General features: G+C 47.6%; 1 protein-coding gene across 3 annotated transcripts; it reads left to right on the forward strand.

The window, feature by feature from the left end:
• Positions 1–77: 77 nt before the first annotated feature.
• On the forward strand, positions 78–24886 carry LOC119931372 (vomeronasal type-1 receptor 90-like). Of its 3 annotated transcripts, none has more exons than XM_038750020.1 (3): positions 78–158; positions 10218–10424; positions 23804–24886. In XM_038750020.1, exons 2-3 carry the CDS (start codon positions 10384–10386, stop codon positions 24816–24818), a joined length of 1056 nt encoding a protein of 351 aa, XP_038605948.1. In that variant the 5' UTR covers positions 78–158; positions 10218–10383; the 3' UTR covers positions 24819–24886. The 3 variants fall into 3 exon arrangements, with proteins under 3 accessions (XP_038605948.1, XP_038605946.1, XP_038605947.1); XM_038750018.1 differs by having other exon boundaries at positions 105–188; XM_038750019.1 differs by having other exon boundaries at positions 150–188; positions 10192–10424.
• The last annotated feature ends 321 nt before the right edge of the window (positions 24887–25207 follow it).

A 25207-nucleotide genomic window follows, 5' to 3' on the forward strand; every position in this document is an offset into this window, starting at 1 on the left:
TTTACCCGGCCTGGCAGAGACCAAAGGAATGAGAGTTGGGGGTGGGGAGGGAGGAGTGGGAGTTCTAAACTGCCCAACTACAAGTTAGAAGCTGGTGGTAGGCCTCTGCTTTGAATACACAGCCAGTATCCCCAAATTAGAATCCGTCTGTGGAGCAGGTCAGCTACCACTAGCTCAAGGAGACTCAGGTGTGATGCAGAACACAGACATTTTATTCCACATAGATGCATGTGGCCTGACAGAGGCCAAGCTGCCGAGGGGACAGAGACAGGAGGAGGGAAGGAGGGGGCCAGACTGTGCCATTTCTTTGGGTAGCGTGTCGGGGGAAACCACTTTGCACCTTCCCACTTTGCTCCTGCTGCTCCCCACCCCACATTCGGCATCTCCGCCAGAGATGGATGACACACAGCAGTCGCACACACACACCCCCGACTGCTCCTGTCCCTCGTACCCCGCTCTCCCAGGGGCACCCCCCTCCAGCAGGCAGGCAAGTCTGTACTCTTGAAGCCAGAGCTGGGGCAGATGACTCCAGATGGACCGGACCCAGTGGAAACCGCTCCGTCTATTGAATTAAGGGCCCCCGGGAGACTTCACACTGGGTCTTGAGGTCCATCCTCGGTACACCCATCCCGAACACCGGACCCCGGTTTCCAGAACCCGTCACCCCATCCAAAGACGGGCGGCCCCCTGACCCTGCTCTGGTCCTGACGCTCGTTCTCACATCACCTTCACCAGCACATCCATCACTTCCAGAAATTGCCAGAGATTCGTGTGGCACCTACGATACAGTGTTTGACCCTTCACCTCTACCCGAAGGAAATGGCATTGTCTGAAGGAAGGGGATACAATCATGGGTTGGGGGTGGGACGGGGTGTCCGGGGAATGGCAGCCCAGTGCCAACAGACACCCTCAAAGGGGGGCCGGTGCGGTGTTCATGGCATCCCGAGAGCGGCCGGTCAGTCCTCCGCCGTCCAGTGGTCCGACGGTCCGGTTCAGGTCAGCACCACGGCTTCCTGGGGACAGATGTGACCGTTGATTGGATGACGAGGTGTGCCCCAGCCCACACCCGGGGAGAGTGCCACCCCATCACGGTTTAGGCGGTTGGAGGGGAGAAAGCGTGGATGGGTCTCCAACGGGGAGCCCGGGCCTCCGGCTGAAACAGAAAGTTGTACGTCGGATAGGAGCCGGGCCAGGGGTCACTCCTGGGCCAGGTGGGGCTCGGTCCCTGCGTGGAGTTGTGGACGATAAGGATGTAGGGGACTGTCTCCCCCTTCTAGACTGTGAGCCCACTGTTGGGTAGGGACCGTCTCTAACTGTTGCCAACTTGTACTTCCCAAGCACTTAGTACAGTGCTCTGCACACAGTAAGGGCTCAATAAACACGACTGAATGAATGAATGAATTGTAGCTGGAGATAAGGATCCCTTCACTCTACGCTCGCAAGCACTCAGTACAGTGCTCCAGACTGTAGGGCTCAATGAACATCATCGATTCCTCCCACTTGCCCGAAACAGAGCCCCAACAGCCCCAGGCCTAGAACGTGACACTCACCTTCCTGTCGGTCCGCCCCCCGATGTACTTGGAGAGGTAGGGATGGATGAGGGGGCCAGGTCTCCCGTGACGCATCGGGGGCTCGGGCTCCTGCTTTGGTCCTAAGGATACAACACTTGTCAGTTTGTGGGACTTTAGGTAAGTCACTTAACTTCTCTGTGCCTCAGTCACCTCATCTGTAAAATGGGAATCAAGATTGTCAGCCCCTTGTGGGACAACCTAATTACCTTGTCTCTACCCCAGCGCTTAGAACAGTGCTTGGCACTGTTCTCTCTCCACTTCAATCCATACTTCATGCTGCTGCCCAGATTATCTTTGTCCAGAAACGCTATGGGCATATTACTCCCCTCCTCAAAAGTCTCCAGTGGCTACCAATCAATCTGTGCATCAGGCAGAAACTCCTCACCCCGGGCTTCAAGGCTCTGCATCACCTCGCCCCCTCCTACCTCACCTCCCTTCTCTCCTTCTACAGCCCAGCCCGCACCCTCCGCTCCTCGGCCGCTAATCTCCTCACCGTACCTCGTTCTCGCCTGTCCCGCCATCGACCCCCGGCCCACGTCATCCCCCGGGCCTGGAATGCCCTCCCTCTGCCCATCCGCCAAGCTAGCTCTCTTCCTCCCTTCAAGGACCTATTGAGAGCTCACCTCCTCCAGGAGGCCTTCCCAGACTGAGCCCCTTCCTTCCTCTCCCCCTCTCCATCCCCCCATCTTACCTCCTTCCCTTCCCCACAGCACCTGTATATATGTATATATGTTTGTACATATTTATTACTCTATTTCTTTATTTATTTTACTTGTACATATCTATTCTATTTTATTTTGTTAGTATGTTTGGTTTTGTTCTCTGTCTCCCCCTTTTAGACTGTGAGCCCACTGTTGGGTAGGGACTGTCTCTATATGTTGCCAATTTGTACTTCCCAAGAGCTTAGTACAGTGCTCTGCACATAGTAAGCGCTCAATACGATTGATGATGATGATGATGATGGCACATAGGAAGTGCTTATCAAATATGAGCATTATTATTATTACCTAGTCAGGCCTCAGGGCAATCTCATTCTGGCCCCCTGCTCGTGTCAGGGGGTACCACCTCCCATGCCCAGCTTCATCTGTGCCCTCACTCCTCCACTGGACTGATCCATGCACGCTCACTGGAGAGAGAAGAGAGGAAAAGGAGACCAAGAGAGGAGGCAGAGAGAGAGAGAGAGAGACAGACACACACACACACACACACACACAGGAAACCCTCTTTGAGACAGACAGAGCAGCCGCCACTCACCCTCCCTGCGGGGGAGACCCTGGCTGGCTTAGCCTGGGGGAGAACCATCTGGATTTCCCCCACCAGAGTCTTACCCCTGCAGCCCTACTCCCTGATACACCCACCCACACCCACTTCCCCAGGGTCACACCTCTGAGTGGGCAGGTCTGGAAAGCTTCTCCAGGGAGGCAGAAACAAGTTGGACCTCTGCCTTTTCTCCTCCTGCAGCCGAGGCCCTGAAAATTACTGACTAGAGGAAAAACAGGCATTAGCATAAAGAAATAAAACCACGGATATGTACAGAAGAGCTGTGAGGCTAGGAACAGGGATGAATAATAGCAGTAAGTCAGGGGGAGGCAGAAGAGAGTTGAAGATAAGGAAATGAGGGCTCAGTCAGGGAAGGGCTCATGGAGAAGATGAGCCTTATCCTTGCCCCTCTTCCCAGAGTGAGACCACACCCCGTTAAGCCCCCTCTTTGGCCAGCTGGGTGTAAGAGCAGCAGTCCCTGCCCTCTGGGAGCTCACAATGTAAGTCACTCGATCCATCAGGTGGTAGGATTTGAGCTCCTACTGTGTGCAGAGCACTGTACTAAGCCCTTGGGAGCATACATTAGAAAAGTTTAACAGACACCCACCCTACCCAAAACAAGCCTAGAAGGGGAAGCACGGATGTTGGAAAAAACAGTACGAACGCTTCCCAAAGTACATAACATAAATGGACCCTGCTCTTAAGAAGCATCCAATCTGTGACAGACATTAACGCTGAGGTACACAGGAGGAATGGCATCTACGCGGTCAGGTACAAGAAGCGACGCACGCTGAACCTGACATAAGCTCCAGTCGGCAGTACGAGAAGATTCAACAGAGTAAATGAGTACTTAGAGTGAAGGATGGTATTACCACATTAAGACATCAATAGTGTTTATTGTACGCTACTTGACGGAGTACCTGTACGATGAGGAGGACCGAGGGAGAGAGACCTCGATTGCTAAGGACAACCATTTCAGGTCACCTGTATTTGTCCAGCACTTTCCATAGGCCAAGCACAGTTTCACAATCAACAGACAGATTCCCTGTTCGGTATGAGCTTACGGCATAGAGGAGAAGGCAGATAATAGATATAAATTACACCCATTTATGTAGGAAGCCATGACATATCGGGGGAGGAGTCACCTGGAAATATTCTACAGACTAGGTTCCAACTCAAGGACAAGATTTACACTCTCACTCAGTTTCCCAGGCACTCAGTACAGTGCTCTGCATCTACCAAGTGCTCAATGAATACCGTGGATGAGTCAGCTTCTGCTGCTACAACGGCGCTTGTGTTTGTGGTGCTAAGGGTCAGTCCCTCAGTTCTGAGCGCACAGCACTAAGGTACTTGGGAGAGTACAAGTTAACAGACAAATTACCCAAAACGAGCTTCCAGTCTCCTCCACACAGGTGGCTAGGGAACCCCAACTCAGTGTTGGGCCTTTGAGGAGTCATAATGGAGTCCCACAGGGGTGAAGGGGCAAGTTGTATCTTGGGGTAGAGGAATTGGGAAGCCCCAAAAGAGTCCCCAACCAGCCAGCTGGGGTCGACACAATCCTGCCCTCAGAGGGGCTTCCTGTTTAAGAACCTCACCCCTCTCTGGTCTGCGGGTCTCGGTTCCTGCCCCGGTGGGGCTCACATTCTGTTGCTGCTTGCGATACCGACGCTTCCAGGACCGACACATGGCCCTGAATCGAGGGAGGATGGTGGAGGGCGGTGGGAAGGTTACCACTGAATGGGGGCCGCATGTGCACCCCCTTGGAAACGATAAGGGGGCTCACCAGCCTTGCAGAAGAAACTCAGCCCCTTCTACCTCATTCCAGGCGCAGGGTCCCATGCGGGTAAGGACACTGGGCTTGGTGACTTTATAGTTTGGGGGGAAATCCTAGCTAACTAGGGGCTGGCAAGAGCACACCGAAGAGGATACAATGGCAGACACACACAGAGACAATTGAGTATGCACCCCATGGTTTCTGCCCCATCCCTTTCTCCCCGGACACAAACCGTCATCTCTAGACACAGAGCATAAAGATAAAACTTCATAGCATTGCAACCCCTCAACTTCCTCTATTCCAGAGGCATTTTGTTGTCCCGAATCAAGTCACCAGGTATGGCAAGCCTAAACACCAAAGTCATTTCTGAATCTTCCATAAAAAACCAAAGCCCCCTGAAAACCACCCCCTCACCCACGTAGTCACCATCAATTAGCCCAGCCTTAAATTGTTCCCTCAAAGCATCAACCCAAATCAGTTCTGGGCCATCAAAATCAACCCTTAGCACCACCAATTCAATAAGCATTGACTATCAGCCAAGCACTTCCTCCAAGGCTTGGCACACTGCAAACACTCAATAAATACAATTGCATGAATAAACAAAAGATAAGATAACCAAGGGGAAAATCACAGGCCCAGCTCACCAAAACTGCCTCCAGGAAGCCAACTCCACAGGGCACAAAATGGAGCACGAAAATACCCAGAAGCCTCTGGGGGCTTTAAAGGCCCAGTGCCACTTGCCCCATTGAAGGGCACCTCATGGAGAGACTGGGTTTCTTGGGGTGGGGCTGGAGAATCAAGGAAGGAAGAGGCAGAAGGCTATTAAGGAGAAGGGGATTCGCAGCTGCCCATCGTTAAAAGGATTTAGAAAAGCAGACTCAATTATAAACACCTGCAACCCATTTACATTCTCTTTGAGTAACAGGTCTAATGCTCCTCCTTGCTTTCCCGGCGCTTAGTACAGTGTTTTGCATCCTGGGAGGGTATTGAGTAAATAAGAACAAATGAATCAATCACTGAAACAATGAATGAACTCAAGCTTTTCACTGAGGCCTCCCCAGTTCCCAGGCCCCACTGTCCCCTCTGCTCTGTGTCTCTTTTCCCCTTTTTGTTTGCTTTTAATGGTATTTGTTAAGCAATTTCTAAGTGTCAGCCACTGTGCTGGGCCCCATGGTGGATACAAGATGATCAGGTTGGACAGGATCCCTGTTCCATATAGGGCTCGAACTCTCTATCCCCCATTTTACAGATGAGGTGACTGAGGCCCAGAGAAGTGAAGTTACTTGCTCAGGATCACAAAGCAGATGGATTGGCAGAGTCGGGCTTGGAATCCAGGAAGCAGCGTGGCTCAGTGGAAAGAGCTGGGGAGCCAGAGGTCGTGGGTACTAATCCTGGCTCCGCCGCATGTCAGCTGTGTGACCTTGGGCAAGTCACTTAACTTCTCTGGGCCTCAGTTCCCTCATTTGTAAAATGGGGATGAAGACTGTGAGCCCCACGTGGGATAACCTGATCACCTTGTATCTACCCCAGTGCTTAGAAAAGTGCTTGGCACATAGTAAGCACTTAACAAATACCAACATTATGGAGAAGCAGCATGGCTCAGTGGAAAGAGCACGGGCTTGGGAGTCAGAGGTCATGGGTTAAAATCCCTGCTCCACCAATTGTCAGCTGTGTGACTTTGGGCAAGTCGCTTAACTTCTCTGGGCCTCAGTTCCCTCATCTGTAAAATGGGGATGAAGACTGTGAGCCCCCCGTGGGTCAACCTGATCATCTTGTAACCTCCCCAGAGCCTAGAACAGGGCTTTGCACTTAGTAAGTGCTTAATAAATGCCATTATCATTATTAATATGATTATTCTAAGCACTGGGGTATTTACAAGTGAATTAGGTCAGACAGTCCCCGTCCCGTGTGGGCCTCACAGTCTAAGTAGGAGAACCGAAGCCCAGAGAAGTGGAGCGACTAGCCCAAGGTCACACAGCGGGTATTTGGTGGAGCTCGGATCAGACTTCAGGTCCTTTGACTCCCAAGCCCGGGCTCTTTCCACAAGACACACAAGACACAGGACAAATAGCCACTCTACTGGACACGTTTTCTGCGGGCCCGTGACTCACCCGAGGCCACGCGGCGAGCGGGTCTGCCGTGGGGTTGTCCGGCCTCCCCTCCCAGAATGCCTGGGGTTGGGACATGCCACACCAGGCCCCTCAGGACTTACCATAGAACAGGTTTCCTGTTATAGGGTGCGGAGGATGGACTGAGATGCCACACCTCTGCTGTGTCACCTTGGGCAAGCCACTTCATTTCTCTGTGCCTCAGTTAACTCATCTGTAAAATGGGGATTAAGACTGTGTTCCAAGCACTTAGTACAGTGCTCTGCCCACAGTCAGCCCTCGATAAATACAACTGAATGAGTGAATGAATGTGGAACAGACTCTGTGTCCAGTCTCATTCATTTCATTCATTCAATCGTATTTATTGAGCACTGACTGTGTGCAGAGCACTGTACTAAGCGCTTGGGAAGTACAAGTTGGCAACATATAGAGACGGTCCCTACCCAGCAGTGGGCTCACAGTCTAGAAGGGGGAGACAGAGAACAAAACAAAACATATTAACAAAATAAATATCTAACCCAGTACTTAAAACAGTGTGTGGCACATAATAAGTGCTTAACAAATACCACAATTATTAATATGAGGCAGGTTTCAATCCAACAACAGTCAATCAACAGTATTTACTAATTACTTTCCCTGTGTCAAGCACTGTACTGAGCAACTGGAAGAGTCCACTAGAGTGAGTCGATGCAATCCCTGCCCTCAAAGGGCTAAGGAGCCAGCAAGTTGCTGTCTGGGTTTCCTTTCAGCCTAAATTGGCAACTCTCTGAGACCTGGGCAAGCGGGGACATGGAAAGTTGGGAGCCATCACTCCATCACCCTCTTCGCCCCCATGGATCGGCCTCTACGCCCATGCTCCAGAACCGTTCCGCTTCCCCTGATTCATCCCTACAAACTGGGGAGCCGCTTCTGGACCCTGGTGATTTTAAAATGAAAAACAATGGGTGGCAATTGTGTCCAGTGCCTTATCGGTACTCGTCAGGGGACAGACTGGCCAAGACCTGGGCTGACAGGCATAAAATGGGCAAGACCTGGGGATCTTGGCTGAGGGGAGAGGCCGGGTGGCCTGAGGGTAGAGGGGACTGTGAACTACTCAGTGTTTGACACATATTAGGTGTTTAACAGATACCATTGAAAAAGATAAAAGGATAAACACCTTGCCTTGTGCCAAGCCAGGTGCTGGCCATCTCGATGGATAATAGTAATACTAATAATGATAGCATTTATTAAGCGCTTACTATGTGCAAAGCACTGTTCTAAGCGCTGGGGAGGTTACAAGGTGATCAGGTTGTCCCACGGGGGGCTCAGAGTCTTGATCCCCATTTTACAGATGAGGTAACTGAGGCTCAGAGAAGTTAAGTGACTTGCCCAAAGTCACACAGCTGACAGTTGGTGGAGCCAGGATTTGAACCCGTGAACTCTGGCTCCCAAGCCCGGGCTCTTTCCACTGAGCCATGCTGCTCGGACTAATGATATTTAGGGTATTTGCTTAGTGCTTACTATGAGCCAAGCACTGTTCTAGGCGCTGGGGAAGATACAAGGTAATCACGTTGTCCTCCGTGGGGCTCACAGTCTTAATCCCTATTTTACAGATGAGGGAACTGAGGCACTTTATTTTGTTAATATGTTTTGTTTTGTTCTCTGTCTCCCCCTTCTAGACTGTGAGCCCACTGTTGGGTAGGGACCGTCTCTACATGTTGCCGACTTGGACTTCCCCAAGCGCTTAGTACAGTGCTCTGCACACAGTAAGCGCTCAATAAATACGATTGAATGAATGAATGAATGAACTTGCCCAGAGTCACACAGCTGACAAGTGGCAGAGCTGGGATTAGAACCCATGACTTCTAGCTCCCAAGCCTGGGCTCTTTCCACTAAGCCACACTGCTGCTTCACAGAAGTGGAACTCTTCCATGATGTGCTGGAGATAATCCATAAGCAGGGTGTGTTTGTCTACGTTCTTCTTGACCAAAGTGTAGTGAAGCTGTTCAGTGAGTTAAGCAATAGCACTCAGATCCTGGATATCCATCTCAAGGTCTGAAGTTGCTGGGGCCTGTCCCCAGTTCTGGGCCTAACACTTGCACTTTTTTTTAATGGTGTTTATTAAGCGCTTACTGTGTGCCAGAAACTGTTCTTCTCACTGAAGAAGATACAAGCTCATCAGGTTGGACACAGTCCCTGTCCTATATGGGGCTCACAGTCTTCATTCCTGTTTATTAAGCGCTTACTAGGTGCCAGAAACTGTTCTTCTCACTGAGGAAGATTCAAGCTCATCAGGTTGGACACAGTCCCTGTCCTATATGGGGCTCACAATCTTCACTCCTGTTCTACAGATGAGGTAACTGACCCCAGAGAGGTGAAGTGTCTTGCCCAAGGTCACCCCGCAGACAAGCGGCAGAGCTGGAATTAGAACTCAGGTCCTTCTGACTTCCAGGTGCCGGCTCTTTCAGCTCTCCCCCTCCAGCCTTTCCTTATTCTTCGCCCCATATGTCCCAGTTTGTGTGTTTCATTCTTCGCAAGTAGGTGGCTTCAAGGGAAGCAGTGTGGTCTAATGGATAGAGCACAGGTTTGGGAGTCAGAAGGATCTGGGGTCTAATCTTGACTCTGCCAACTTGACTGGTATGTGTCTTTGGGCACTTCACTTCTGTGTGGCTCAGTTCCCTCATCTGTAAAGTCAATCAAGTGCATTCATTAAGCACACACTTTATAAAATAATAATAATAATGACGGCATTTATTAAGCGCTAACTATGTGCAAAGCACTGTTCTAAACACTGGGGAGGTTAGAAGGAGATCAGGTTGTCCCACGGGGGGCTCACAGTCTTAATCCCCATTTTACAGACGAGGGAACTGAGGCCCAGAGAAGTGAAGTGACTTGCCCAGTCACACAGCTGACAATTGGCAGAGCCAGGATTTGAACCCATGACCCCTGACTCCAAAGCCCGTGCTTTTTCCACTGAGCCATGCTGCTTCTCTAAAATGGGGATGAAGACTGTAAACCCCATGTGGGACATGGACTTTGTCTCACCTGATTACTCCAGCCCTTAGTACAGTGTCTGGCATATAGTAAGCGCTTAACAAATACCACACGGTGTCCTGCTGGGGCTGGTTATCTCCTGAGGAGATAAAGAGGCCTTCCCTGACTAAGCCCTCATTTTCTCTTCTCCCACTCCCTTCTGCATCACCCTGATCTGCTCCGATTATTCACCCCTCCGTCAGCCCTACATCACTCATGTACATATCCTTTTAGACTGTGAGCCCACTGTTGGGTAGGGACTGTCTCTATATGTTGCCAACTTGTACTTCCCAAGCGCTTAGTACAGTGCTCTGCACACAGTAAGCGCTCAATAAGTACGATTGATTGATTGATTGATATCCGTAATTTATTGATTTATATGAATGTCTGACTCTCGCTCTAGATTGTAAGCTTGTTGTGGGCGGGGAATGTGTCTCCCGATTTTGTTCTATCGGATTCTCCCAAGTGCTCAGTACAGTGCTCTGTATAAAGTGCTCAAAAAATACGGTCGATTGAACTGCGAGAAGGCAAGATTCTCCATCGTTGTCCACTATTCCGTCGAGCATCGAGACAGAACGTTTCTATCCCGAGTGTGGCAGGAGCGATGGACTGGGCCAAATCCGGCAGGAAATAATCTGGGCGAATCCAGGAGAAGTTCATGACCTCAGAATGGAGAGACGTCTTGTCTGGATCACACAGGTGAGTTCAACACCCTTCTAACTCCCTGAGCCTTTGTCAGTAGGGAGGAGCCTGAGAGCGGGTGTGTGGTGGCCAGGGCTTCGAGACTGGAAGCCCTTGTCCATATTTACTATTCTATTTATTTTGTCAATGATGTGCATCTAGTTTTACTTCTATTTAATCTGATGACTTGACACCTAACCACATTTTGTTTTGTTGTCTGTCTCTCCCTTCTAGACTGTGAGCCCGTTGTTGGGTAGGGACCGTCTCTATATGTTGCCAACTTGTACTCCCCAAGTGCTTAGTACAGTGCTCTGCACACAGTAAGTGCTCATTAAATGCGATTGAATGAATGAATGAATGGAAGCTCCTTAGGGGAAGGGAATGGGTCTGCCAACTCTGTTGTATTGGCCTCTCCCAAGCACTTAGGACAGTGCTCTGCACACACTAACCACTCAATAAATGCCATTGATTGAGTGATATAGACTGTCCCTCTAGCCTGTAAACTTGTTATGGGCAGGGAACGTGACTGCTGACTCACTTGTAGTGTTCTCTCCCAAGTGCTCAGTACAGGGTAGGGAACGTCTGCTAATTCAGTTGTAATAATAATGATAGCATTTACTAAGTGCTTACTATGTGCAAAGCACTGTTCTAAGCGCTAGGGAGGTTACAAGGTGATCAGGTTGTCCCACGGGGGGCTCACAGTCTTCATCCCCGTTTTACAGATGAGGTAACTGAGGCCCAGAGAAGTGAAGTGACTTGCCCAAAGTCATCATCATCATCATCATCATCAATCGTATTTATTGAGCCCTTACTATGTGCAGAGCACTGTACTAAGCGCTTGGGAAGTACAAATTGGCAACATATAGAGACAGTCCCTACCCAACATTGGGCTCACAGTCTAAAAGGGGGAGACAGAGAACAAAACCAAACATACTAACAAAATAAAATAAATAGAATAGATATGTACAAGTAAAATAAATAAATAAATAAATAGAGTAATAAATATGTACAAACATATATACATATATACAGGTGCTGTGGGGAAGGGAAGGAGGTAAGATGGGGGGGATGGAGAGGGGGACGAGGGGGAGAGGAAGGAAGGGGCTCAGTCTGGGAAGGCCTCCTGGAGGAGGTGAGCTCTCAGTAGGGCCTTGAAGGGAGGAAGAGAGCTAGCTTGGCGGATGGGCAGAGGGAGGGCATTCCAGGCCCGGGGGATGACGTGGGCCGGGGGTCGATGGCGGGACAGGCGAGAACGAGGTACGGTGAGGAGATTAGCGGCGGAGGAGCGGAGGGTGCGGGCTGGGCTGTAGAAGGAGAGAAGGGAGGTGAGGTAGGAGGGGGCGAGGTGATGGAGAGCCTTGAAGCCCAGGGTGAGGAGTTTCTGCCTGATGCGCAGATTGATTGGTAGCCACTAGAGATTTTTGAGGAGGGGAGTAATATGCCCAGAGCGTTTCTGGACAAAGATAATCCGGGCAGCAGCATGAAGTATGGATTGAAGTGGAGAGAGACACGAGGATGGGAGCTCAGAGAGAAGGCTGATGCAGTAGTCCAGACGGGATAGGATGAGAGCTTGAATGAGCAAGGTAGCGGTATGGATGGAGAGGAAAGGGCGGATCTTGGCAATGTTGCGGAGCTGAGACCGGCAGGTTTTGGTGATGGCTTGGATGTGAGGGGTGAATGAGAGAGCAGAGTCGAGGATGACACCAAGGTTGCGGGCTTGTGAGACGGGAAGGATGGTAGTGCCGTCAACAGAGATGGGAAAGTCAGGGAGAGGGCAAGGTTTGGGAGGGAAGACAAGGAGTTCAGTCTTCGACATGTTGAGCTTTAGGTGGCGGGCAGACATCCAGATGGAGATGTCTGACTCCTTGAGTGGTTCTGTTGGTATAATGACTGAACTACACTCAACATCAACATCTGGAAGCAGTGTGGCCTAGTGGAAAGATCCCGAGCCTTGTAATAGAGGACCTAGGTTCTACTCATGAGTCTGCCACTTGTCTGTTGTATGACCTTGGGCAAGTCACTTAACTTCTGTACCTCAGTTATCTCAGCTGTAAAATGGGAGTTAGAGCTGTGAGCCCCATGGGTTACATGGACTGTGTCCAGCCTGATGATTTTGTAACTACCCCACTGTGTGTGTGGCACATAGAAAGCACTTAACAAATGCTAGTTTTTAAAACGTGTCAATAAGTGATCACAAACACCAAAGTCATCCAACTTTAATATATTTATGTATACCATCCACAGATGCATATGCTTACATCAGGGCTGTTTTTCAATTTAAAAATGATGCTACTGATGGTGAGATGATGTGTATGAGAGTGAGTATTATTGAGTGTTAATCTCTTGTACATTTGTGCCCTATGTCCTTGAAAACGTGGTAACGTCCCTTTTCTGGCCCTTTGTCATTTGGGGTGAACATTGCTCAGATGTCAAACATTACAATGGGAAAGGTATAGCATACCCCTGTAGAACATAACTTTAGGTTGTTTCTGCCGCAGTGGTCATGGTTCATGCTGGACCATCCGTTGGAAATAAAGCTGGAAAAAAAATTGAGGGACCAGAATTGAGGAATATAGCTCAGAATTGAAGTTGGAAGATGGAGCTGTAAAATCTCCTCTTTCTAATATCAGCCCTCATTTCCCCTACTCCCTCTGCCACCTATGTGGCTTATAATAATAATAATGATAATAATAATGATGGCATTTATTAAGTGCTTACTATGTGCAAAGCACTGCTCTAAGCACTGGGGAGGCTACAGAGTGATCAGGTTGTCCCACGGAGGGCTCACGGTCAATCCCCATTTTACAGATGAGGTAACAGGCACCGAGAAGTGAAATGACTTGCCCAAAGTCACAGGGCTGACAATTGGCAGAGCCGGCATTTGAACCCATGATCACTGACTCCAAAACCTGGGCTCTTTCCACTGAGCCACGCTGCTTCTCTATAATGATGGTATTTGTTAAGCGCTTACTATGTGCAAAGCACTGTTCTAAGCACTGGGGGGATACAAGGTAATCAGGTTGTCCCACGGAGGGCTCACAGTCTTAATTCCCATTTTACAGATGAGGTCACTGAGGCTCAGAGAAGTTAAGTGACTTGCCCAAAGTCACACAGCTGACAAGCGGCAGAGCCAGGATTTGAACCCATGACCAAAGCTCCAAAGCTCATGCTCTTTCCCCTGAGCCATGCTGCTTCTCTTTGAATCTGTACCCTTTCAGCACTTGATATTCACCCGGTCCTCAGCCCCAGTTAATAAATCGATCAATCAATGGTTTTTAGTAAGCACTTAACTATGTGCAGAGCATTGTCCAAAGCACTTGGGAGAGTACAATGCCCACAGGACTTATATCCATATTGTAATTTATTTTAATGTCTCCCAATTTAGACTGTAATTTCCTTGTGGGCAGAGAATGTGTCTAACAAACTCTGTTGTACTGTACTCTCCCAAGCAGCGTGGCTCAGTGGAAAGAGCCCGGGCTTGGGAGTCAGAGGTCATGGGTTCTAATCCTGGCCCCCGCCACATGTCTATTCTATTTATTTTATTTTGTTAGTATGTTTGGTTTTGTTCTCTGTCTCCCCCTTTTAGACTGTGAGCCCACTGTTGGGTAGGGACTGTCTCTATATGTTGCCAACTTGTACTTCCCAAGCGCTTAGTACAGTGCTCTGCACACAGTAAGCGCTCAATAAATACGATTGATTGATTGATTGATGTCTGCTGTGTGACCTTGGGCAAGTCACTTCACTTCTCTGAGCCTCAGTTACCTCATCTGTAAAATGGGGATAAAGACTGTGAGCCCCACGTGGGGCAACCTGATAACCTTGTATCCCCCCCAGCGCTTAGAACAGTGCTCTGCACAAGGTAAGCCCTCAATGAGTACCACTGATTGATTGACTAATATTTCCAAAACACTTCAAAGTCTCAGACATGGAAACCAGGAATAAATAGGAAATCAGATGCACATCTCTGAAAAGCAGAAGGTAAAAAGCCATGGGATTTCAGAATAAAGGGGCCTTCATCTGGCCAAGCTCCCTGTAAGCTCCCTCTAGACTGTAAACTTCTTGTAGGCAAGGAATGTGTCCATTATATTGTTATGTTGTAATCTTGCAGCCATTTAGTGTAGTGCTCTGCACACAGAGTGCTCAATAAAGTCACTGACTGACTGACTTCAGGGGATTTGAATCCCTACAGCTGAGCTTCTCATTTACATCCAAAGAAAGTCTCTGTCCAAGGTTGGGAATGGGGGATGGAAGTGCTGAATCCCACCGGCCCCTGTTCTCCTCTCCTCTGGGAGTGAAGTTCTCATCTCCTCAGACAGCTACCAAAGCATCAGAGCGCTCTGGATCCTCGGCTAAAATCTGTCACCCAATCCTATTCCTTTGACCTTCACAACATTGCTAAAGTCGCTGTTTCCTCTCCTTCCAAACTGCTACCACGATGATCCAAGCATTTATCCTATTCCCCCTTGATATCCACTTCTCTGACCTCTCTGTCTTCTGTCTTTCCCCACTCCAGTCTATATTGCATTCTGCTGCCTAATTCTTTTCTAATGAATAAAAGGGGTCATTCATTCACTCATTCATTCGGTCATATTTATTGAGTGCTTACTGTGCACTGAGCACTGCACTAAGCAGCTGGGGAGTACAATACAACAATGAACAGGCACATTCCCTGTCCACACTGAGCTTACAGTCTGGGGGGGGGGGGAGAAAGAAATTAATTGAAACGAATAAATTACAGATATTTACATGAGTGCTGTGGTCTGGGAGGGGAGAAGAACAAAGGTAGCAAGTCAGGGTGACAGAAGGGAATGGGAGAAGAGGAAGGGGAGGCTTTGTCAGGGAAGCTCTCTTAGAGGAGACATGTCTTCAATAAGGTTTTGAAGGGAGGCAGAGTAACTGTCTTTCAGATTTGTGAGGGGAGGGCATTCTAGGGCATCGGCTGATTGTGGGCTAGGGGTTGGCAGAGAGACATATGAGATTGAGGCACAGTGAGAAAGCATCAGAGGAGTGATGTGTGAGGGCTGGGTAGGAGAGTAGCAAGGTGAGGTGGGGGGGCGGTAAAGTGATTGAGTACTATGAAGTCAATGGGGAGGAGTTTTTGTTTCATGTGGAGGTGGATGGGAAACCGCTAGAGGTTCTTGAGGAATGGGAAAACATGTCCTGAACTTTTTTGTAGAAAAATGACCTGGGCAGCAGACTGAAGCATGGACTGGAATGGACAGAGACAAGAGGCTGGGTGGTCAGCAAGGAGGCTGATGCAGTAATCCAAGTGGGATAGGATGAGTGACTGTATTAGTGTGGTAGCAGTTTGGATGGAGAGGAAAGGGTGGATTTTATCGATGTTGGGAAGGTGGGACTGACAGAATTTAGTGATGGATTGAATATGTGGGTTGAATAATAATAATGATAATGGCATTTATTAAGTGCTTACTATGTGCAAATAATAATAATAATAATAATGATGATGGCACTGTTGTAAGCACTGGGGAGGTGATAAGGTGATCAAGTTGTTCCATGGGGGGCTCACAGTCTTAATCCCCATTTTACAGGTGAAGTAACTGAGGCCCAGAGAAGTGAAGTGACTTGTCCAAAGTCACACAGCTGACAGTTGGCGGAGCCGAGATTTGAACCCATGACTTCTGACTCCAAAGCCCGTGCTCTTTCCACTGAGCCACAGTGTTCATGTATATCATCAGAGGCACAGACTTGTAAGACAGGAAGGATTGTGGTGCGGTCTACAGTGATGGGAAAGTCAGAGGGAGGACAGGGTTTGGGTGGAAAGATAAGAACTTCTGTTTTGGACATGTTAAGTTTTAGGTAAGGGGAGGAACAACCAAGTTGAGGTGTCTTGAAGGCAGGAGGAAATGTGAGACTGCAGAGAGGGAGAGAGTTCACGACTGGAGAAGTAAATTTGGACACCCTCTGCATAGAGGTCATAGTTGAAGCTATGGGAGCTGATTGAGTTCTCCAAGGGAGTGGGTGTAAATGGAGAATAGAAGGGGATCCATATCTGAACTTTGAGGGGCACCCACAGTTAGGGGTATGAAGCAGAGGAGAAGGCCATGAAGAAAATTGAGAATGAGTGGCCAGAGAGATAAGAGGAGAACCAGGAGAAGGCAGAATCAGTGACTCCCCGGTTGGATAATGTTTCCAGGAGAAGGGGGTGGTCGACATTGTCAGTGGCAGCTGAGAGGTTGAGAAGGATTAGGATGGAATAGAGGCCACTGGATTTGGCAAGAAGGAGATCATTGGTGACCTTAGAGAGTATGGTTTCTGTGGAGTAATGGGGACTCCTCAAGAACCTCCAGTGGTAACCCATCCACCTCCGCATCACACAGAAATGCCTTACCATCAGCTTGAAAGCACTCCTACCTTACTACTTACCTCACTGATTTGCTACTACAACCCAGCACACACACTTCCCTCCTCTATTGCCAATTTCCTTACTGTACCTCAAAGAAATGTATCAATCAATCAATCAATCAATCAGTGGTATTGATCAAGCAAGTAGAGAGTTCAGAGTAATGTATTAAGCATCCGGAAGATACATTACAACACAGTTGGTAATAATAATAATAATAATGATGGCATTTGTTAAGTGCTTACTATGTGTCAAGCACTGTTCTAAGTGCTTGGAGGATACAAGATAATCAGGTTGTCCCACATGGGGCTCACAGTCTTAATCCCCATTTTACAGATGAGGTAACTGAGGCACAGAGAAGTGAAGTGACTTGCCCAAAGTCACACAGCTGACAAGTGATGGAGCGGGAATTAGAACCCATGACCTCGGACATCCCAAGCCCGGGCTCTTTCCGCTGAGCCATGCTGCTCCTCTAAGCATATTTCCTGCCTGCCAGGAGCTTAAAATTTGGAGAAGGGGACAGACATTAATATAATTAAATTATGGATATGTACATAAGTGATGTGGGGCTGAGGGTGGAGTGAATATCAAATGCTTAAAGGGTACAGATCCAAATGTATAGTTCTAATCCTCCTACTGCCATTATCCTCTTCTGTGAACTTGAGCAAGTCACTTAATTCCTCTGTGCCTCCATTTCCACATCTCCAAAATGGGTTTTCGATACCTGTTATCCTTCCTAATTAGATTGTTAGCCCCATGGAAGGTAGAGGCTATGTCCCACCTAATGATCTTGCATCTCTCCAAATGTGGAATACATTGCCTGGCACTTAGTAAGAGTTTAACAAATGCCACAGTTATCGTTGTTATTGCTATTATTGTTATTTTTATCGCTGAGGGGGTAGTCCAGAAATTGAGAAAAGAGTTGTGTCCCAGCTGCTTCTCGCTTGCTACTATGATGGGCCGACCCAAGTGGTTTCTGGGCACTGGGGACAAGCCATCTCCTGCTTGCCCCTGACAATGTCAGGATCCTGCTAGTGACAAGAAAATCATTGGCCTGGAGGGAGATGAGGACATGAAACCTTTCCTTATAAATGTCACCCTGGCCACCACAGAGGGGTGAGAATGACTGAGGTCCAGAATCAAAGTGCAGCGTGGTGAGTGTCTCCTTTTTTTAAATGGTATTTATTAAGTGTTTACGATGTGCCAGGTACTGTAATAAAAATTATAATAATGGTATTTGTTAAGTACTTACTTTGTGCCAAGCACTGTTCTAAGTACTGGGGTAGATACAAGGTAATCAGGTTGTCCCACATGGGGTTTACAATCTTAATCCCCATTTTACAGATGAGGCTACTGAAGCACAGAAAAATTAAGTGGCTTGCCCAAGGTCTCACAGCAGACAAATGGCTGTACTATGCACTGGGGTAGATACAAGATAATCAGATTGGATACAGTCCACATTACACATGGGTCTCACAGTCTTAACCTCTATTTTACAGATGAGGGAACTGGGGCACAGAAAAGTGAAGTGATTTGCCAAAGGTCACCCGGATCTCCCGCCCCAGAGGGGTCTCTTAATTATGGTATTTGTCCAGCATTTGCTATGAACTTGAAAGGCTGTGAGCCCGTCTCTATATGTTGCCGACTTGTACTTCCCAAGCGCTTAGTACGGTGCTCTGCACACAGTAAGCGCTCAATAAATACGATTGATTGATTGATTGATTCCCAAGTGCTTAGTACTGTGCTCTGCACACAGTAAGCGCTCAATAGATACGATCTCCCCCTTCTAGACTGTGAGCCCACTGTAGGGTAGGGACCGTCTCTATATGTTGCCGACTTGTACTTCCCAAGCGCTTAGTACAGTGCTCTGCACACAGTAAGCGCTCAATAAATACGATTGAATGAATGAATGAATGAATGAGATAATGGCATTTGTTAAGCGCTTACTATGTGCGAAGCACTAAGCAGGGGGAATACAAGGTAATCAGGCTGTCCCACATGGGGCTCACAGTCTTAATCCCCATTTGACAGATGAGGTAACTGAGGCCCAGAGAAGTTAAGTGACTTGCCCAAAGTCACACAGCTGACAAGTTGGTGGAGTCGGGGTTAGAATCCAAATCGTTCTGGCTTCCAGGGCCATGCTCTATCCACTAGACAATGCTGCTTCTCTCTTGGCTACCCTGATTATTGCTGACTCTATGGTCAGAACAGAGAGAAGATCATTTTATTGTAAGCCAAAGGGGCGTTGGAGACCTGGGCCAAGAGAGGACTGGTCAGCAGCATCAGAGGGAAAATGACTGTTAGAAGTTACTGTTCCCCCACACCCTGACCATGAGACACCCTCAGCCCCATCGCAAAAGAGGTGAATTTTCCATCCTACCTCAGTCTTCCTACTCATTAGCTATGGTAAAATAACTCCCTGCTGCTGGCCAAATTCTGAGTCCCTTTCTCCATCCTATTCCTGCTCCCAGCTGGATACTCAACATGGGGTTCTGCCTCCCAGATTTGAGGAGCTCTCTGCATAGGGTCAGCCCTGCTCCCTCAAGCCCCAAGCCCCCCACCTTTCAGCAGATCTCTTCTATTCATGGTAGGGACACCCCCTTTCTCTCATCTCCCCAACCACCTCCTGGTCTTGGAGCTGCAGAACTGTCTCCACTGGAGCTGACACCAGGTTGGTCAGGGGAACAGGTTGGGGCTTTTGGGCACGAGACTGAGTGTTTTGCTGAAATAAAAAAGATTTTTCCTACCTTTCTGTCTCTTGTCCCCTGAGAGGCAGGCAAACCTTCTCCCCATATTTCTCCAACACCGTCTCATACGCACACACACAGACACACACACAGACACACACAGACACACACACACACACACACACACACACACAGTCCTTAGGAACTTGGCAGACCAATTTAGGTATCATTCATCTCCCACCAGAAGCAATCTAGTTCGTGAACAGTTCACTGGAAAAACTCTCCCGAAATCTCCACAAGAATTATTTAATTTTTTAAATTTTTAAGACTTGCATTGAAGGCTTGTAATTAGATTCAAACAATCTTACAGTCTGCTGTTTTATATAAAACAGTCCATTTCTCCCTATTTACTTCTCTACTGTTTCCACTTTCTCTGGAAAGATGTGAATATCCTCACTTATCTTCCTTTAATCCAGTTCCTTCCAAATCCTTGTAGTTTGCATTTGCTATTTAATACTCATTTGATATGTTTAAATGTTCCCAATTCCTTCTGTCTATCTGCTCCTGCAAATTATAAAGTCCTAAAGTCATGATGCCACCTCCCAAAAAAGACCTTTATTCCCCCCAAATACTTTGATCGAACTCAAAGAGGATTAAACTACCTAAAGTAATTGTTGACAATCTGGTCATAGCTCAGATTTCTCATTCCACCTCTGCTCACCATCTTCTATTCCACTGGTTTAATTTCCATATTTGCTGGAAGCCTCATTCTGACCATGACCAATTTGATCATTTAATAATGCTATGTGGCAGGCAGGCCAAGTTTGGAAGTATTCTTTTTATTGTTATAATAATATGTGCAGAACAAAATTACACTCACTTCTGAACCGTAACAGGCAATGCACAACTAATTAAAAGACAGGACTTCCTTTGCAAATGAACTCTAATTTTTGTTCTTTGATCTTGTATTGGTCAGTTACTTAGTAGTATTTATTGAGCAGTTACTGTATGTTGAGCAAGTGGTTGGAAGATTACAATAGAACAACATAGCAGATATTCCCTTGCCCACAGCAAGCTTACAGTGTGGAAGAGGAAGACAGACATTAATATAAATAAATAGGTTACAGGATATGTACATGCATGCTGTGGGGCTGGGAGGGGATTGAACAAAGGGAGCGAGTCATGGTGACACAGAAGGGATGGAATTAAAGGGAAAGAAGGCTTTGTCAGGGAAGGTGTTTTGGAGACGATGTGCCTTCAATGCTGGATGTGAAGAGGGAGGGCATTCCAGGGCAGAGGCAGGATGTGGGTGAGGGGGCACAGGTGAGATAGATAAGATCGAGGGACAGTGAGAAGATTAGCATTAGAGGAGCTAAGTATGTGGGCTGGGTTGTAGTAGAGGAATAGGGAGGTGAGGTAGGAGGGGGCAAGGTGATTGAGTGTGTTGAAGTTTCTGTTTCATGTGCAGATGGATGGAGAACAACTAGAGGATCTTGAGGAGAGGGGAAAAATGGGCTGAAAGTTTCTGTAGAAAAATTATTCAGGAAGCAGAGTGAAGTATGGCCCAGAGCCATAAGAGACAGGCCAAGGTGGGGTCTTCAAGGAGGCAGATGATAGGATAACTTCTTTGATGAACATGGTAGCAGTTTGGATAGAAAGGAAAGGATAAATTTTAGCGATGTTCTGATGGTTGAACAGACAGGATTTAGTGATGGATTGAATAAGTTTGGGTTGAATGAGAGAGAGGAGTCAAGGATAAAGCCAGAGCGACAGACTTGCGAGACAGGAAGCATGGAGGTGCCATCTACAGTGATGAGAAAATCCCGATAAGGACAGAGTTTGGGTGGGAAGACAAGGGGTTCTCTTGTAGACATTTTAGGTTTGAGGTTTGAGGCTGGCAGAGAGATGGACGAGGTCTTGGTACAGTGCATAGACTGGCATTAGAGGAGAGAAGTGAGCAGGCTAGATAGTATTGGTATAGCAGTGAGGTTAAGTAGGAGAGGTCAAGGTCATGGAGTGCTTTAAAGCGAAAGGTTAGGAGTTTCTGTTTGATGCAGAGGTGGATGGGCAACAACTGGACGTTCTTGAGGTGTGAAGAAACATGGACTGAACGTTTTTGTAGAAAAGGAAAGGAAAACTCATTTGCAGGATGCAACTGTTAATGCTTTGTGAGGGGACCATCCTTCTTTTAAGTAATGATAATAATATTTTAGCATTTGTAAAGCACTTGCAAATGTGTCAAGTGCTGGGGTAGATGCAATGTAATTAGATAATGAATAATTGATGAGTTGTCCTCTCTCCAGCGCTTAGTACATTGCTCTGCACACAGTAAGTACTCAATAAATATGACTGACTGGATACAGCACAGGCCTGGGAGTCAGAATTAATTTATTAATTAATGATGGCCTTTATTAAGCGCTTACTATATGCAAAGCAGTGTTCTAAGTGCTGGGGAGGTTACAAGGTGATCAGGTTGTCCCACGCGGGGTTCACAGTCTTAATCCCCATTTTACAGATGAGAGAACTGAGGCCCAGAGAAGTGAAGTGACTTGCCTAAAGTCACACAATTGACAATTGTCGGAGCTGGGATTTGAACCCATGACCTCTGACTCCAAAGCCCGTGCTCTATTCCACTGAGCCAAGCTGCTTCGGGTTCTAATCCTGGCTTTGCCACTTGTCTGCTGTGTGACTATGGGCAAGTCACTTCTCTGTGCCTCAGTTACCTCATCTGTAAAATGGGGATTAAGACTGTGAGCCCCCGTGGGACAACCTGATAACCTTGTATCTCCCCCAGCGCTTAGAACAGTGCTTGGCACGTAGCAAGCACTTAAATACCATTGAGAAGCAGCATGCATGACTCAGTGGATAGAGCACAGAATTGGCAGTCAGAGGTCATGGGTTCTAATCCTGGCTCCACCACTTGTCTTCTGTGTGACTTTGGCCAAGTCACTTAAATTCTCTTTGCCTCAGTTCCCTCATCTGTAAAATGGGGATTAAGACTGTGAGCCCCACCTGATTACCTTATATCTCTCCCAGCGCTTAGAACAGTGCTTGGCACATAGTAAGCACTTAACAAATATCAGTATTAATTACTATTATTATTATTCTCTGGGCCTTAGTTACCTCATCTGTCAAATGGGGACTAGGCCTGTGAGCCGTATGCGAGACAGGGACTGTGTCCAACCAGATTTGCTTGCATCCACCCCAGCATTTACTACAGTGGTTGGCACATGGTGATTAACATATACCGAAATTTTCATGTTTATTAAGCCTTTACTGTTTGACATGCACTGTATTAAGCACTGGGGTAAATACAAAATCATTAGTTCCGGCACAATGTCTGTCTTACCTGGGGTTCTCAGTTCAAGGGGGAGGAAGTAAAGATATTTAATCTCCATTTTACAGATGAGATAACTGAGTCACAGAGACTTTAAGTGACGTGTCCAAGGTCACACACCAAACAAGTGGTGGAGCAAGATTAGCACCCAGGTCCTCTGACTCTCAGGCCTAACCTCTTTCCACTAGCTCCTGTTGCTTTCCAGTGTGGAATCACTGCTTCTTTCAGGTTATTCCTCCATCCTAACCATTTGGCTCATGACCTTGTCCCAAGGTGAACCCGGGGTACCCCCTAGAATAATAATTGTGGAATTCGTTAAGCGCTTACTATGTGCCAAGCACTGTTCCAAGCGCTGGGGTTTATTCAAGGTTATCAGGTTGTACCTACGTGGGGCTCACACTTTAAGTCCCCATTTTACAGATGAGGTCACTGAGGCACAGAGAAATTAAGTGACTTGCCCAAGGTCACACAGCAGGCAAGTGGCAGAGCTGGGGATTAGAACCCACATCCCAATTAATTAGCCTCTTCCTCTTTTTGCAGTCCTCACAAGATGGCCGCTATCATCTTACTGAGTTACCCCTTACCTCTTACTCAATTCAATTACCTGTCCCTCAGGGAGGAGGTCATCTGGATTCAGCTACTACTGGCTCTAGCAATGTCTGACACTTTCCCTCTGAGCACTTTGTGTGAAGTTAGCTTGAGTGAATGTGTCACCCTGGCACATCAGTGCAGTCTGTAAGAAGGTTTAGGCCCAATGGGCCCATGGAAAATCACTCTCTGCTCGGGGGTAGGATAACAAGGCACCTGTTAAGAGGAAATTGTGCCCTACTCATTGGGTGGAGTTCTTTGAATTGACCAGTAAATATGTAGATTTAGATTTTCATAAAGCCTTTGACACTAATGGTTTACATACAAATGGATTGTGGCATTACTGAATAAACATGACCATTCCCTACCAATTTAACAGGACACATTCACTTCTTTCTGGATCCTTTGTCAATTTTCTTTTCAGCTCCAGGAATGAACTGCCAGTCTCTGGCCCATCCTTCCTCCTGTGTTGCTGCAGATATTTGTATCAAAAAGCAATGAGCATTGATGTGGCTCAGGAAGTCTGTTTCCTCTTCCAGTCTGGAGTAGGTATCATGGGAAACTCCCTTCTCAACATGTTTTACCTCTCCTCATTCCTCCTGGGTTCCAAACCAAAGCCCACAGACCTGGTCATCATTCACCTAGCTCTGGTCCACACCGTGATGCTTCTTACCAGGTGGATCAACAGAACAGCAGGAATATTGGGGCTGCGGCTCATGCAGACCAATGCTGAGTGTGAGCTGTTTGCCTATGTCATCCACATCACCCGGGGCCTCTCCATCTGTACTACTTCTCTACTGAGCGTGGTCCAGGCCATCACCATCAGTCCTACCACCTCCTACCTGTTCCAGCTTAAGATTCAGATCCCAAACTTCATCCTCCCGGTCTTAGCCATCTTGTGGATTCTGAACATGCTGATAAGCACCCAACTTTGGTACCATATGGTTGCTTCACATAATGCAACCACCTTTGGGATCAGTTGTTATGTTGTGCTCTCAAACACACTCCTCCACAGGCTGATTGTCACCTTCGTGGCTCTCCGCGACATCTTCTCTCTGGGTCTCATGAGCTGCTCCAGTGGCTTCATGGTCCTTCTTCTGCACCGACACAGGCTTCAGGTCCAGCATCTTCACAGTACCAGCCAAGCCCGTAAAACATCACCAGAGAGACAAGCCACCAAAATCATTATGCTGCTTGTGAGTTGCTTTGTAGTCTTCTACTGTGGAGACTTTGTCCTTTCCCTGCTTCTAGGGACATCCATGAAGAATAATGTCATCCTCGTGAATGCAAGCATGTTTGTGGTAAATGGATATGCCACTGTCAGCCCCTTTGTCTTGCTCACCTGTGACACCAGAGTCATCATGTTCCTAGGTGATTTTCTGCGGAATAAGACCCGAAGGTCTTCTCAGACCATGCTGCTATCTGCCATCCCACTTTGAGATGGGAACCCAGTGACAATCCTGTGTCTCAAGCAAGAAAGACCATGGAAGAGCAATATCACCATTAAACCAAGGACATTCCTAGCTGTAGTCATTCATTCATTCATTCAATCGTATTTATTGAGCGCTTACTGTGTGCACAGCACTGTACTAAGCGCTTGGGAAGTACAAGTTTGCAGCATATAGAGATGGTCCCTACCCAACAGCTGGCTCACAGTCTAGAAGGGGGAGACAGACAACAAAACATATAAACCAAATAAAATAAATAGAATCAATACGTACAAGTAAAATAAATGGAGTAATAAATATGTACAAACATATATACATATATACAGGTGCTGTGGGGAGGGGAAGGACGTAAGGTGGAGGGGATGCAGGGGAGGGGGAGG

The sequence above is a fragment of the Tachyglossus aculeatus genome, chromosome 8, assembly GCF_015852505.1.
Source record: "Tachyglossus aculeatus isolate mTacAcu1 chromosome 8, mTacAcu1.pri, whole genome shotgun sequence".
Taxonomy (NCBI): Eukaryota; Metazoa; Chordata; class Mammalia; order Monotremata; family Tachyglossidae; genus Tachyglossus; species Tachyglossus aculeatus.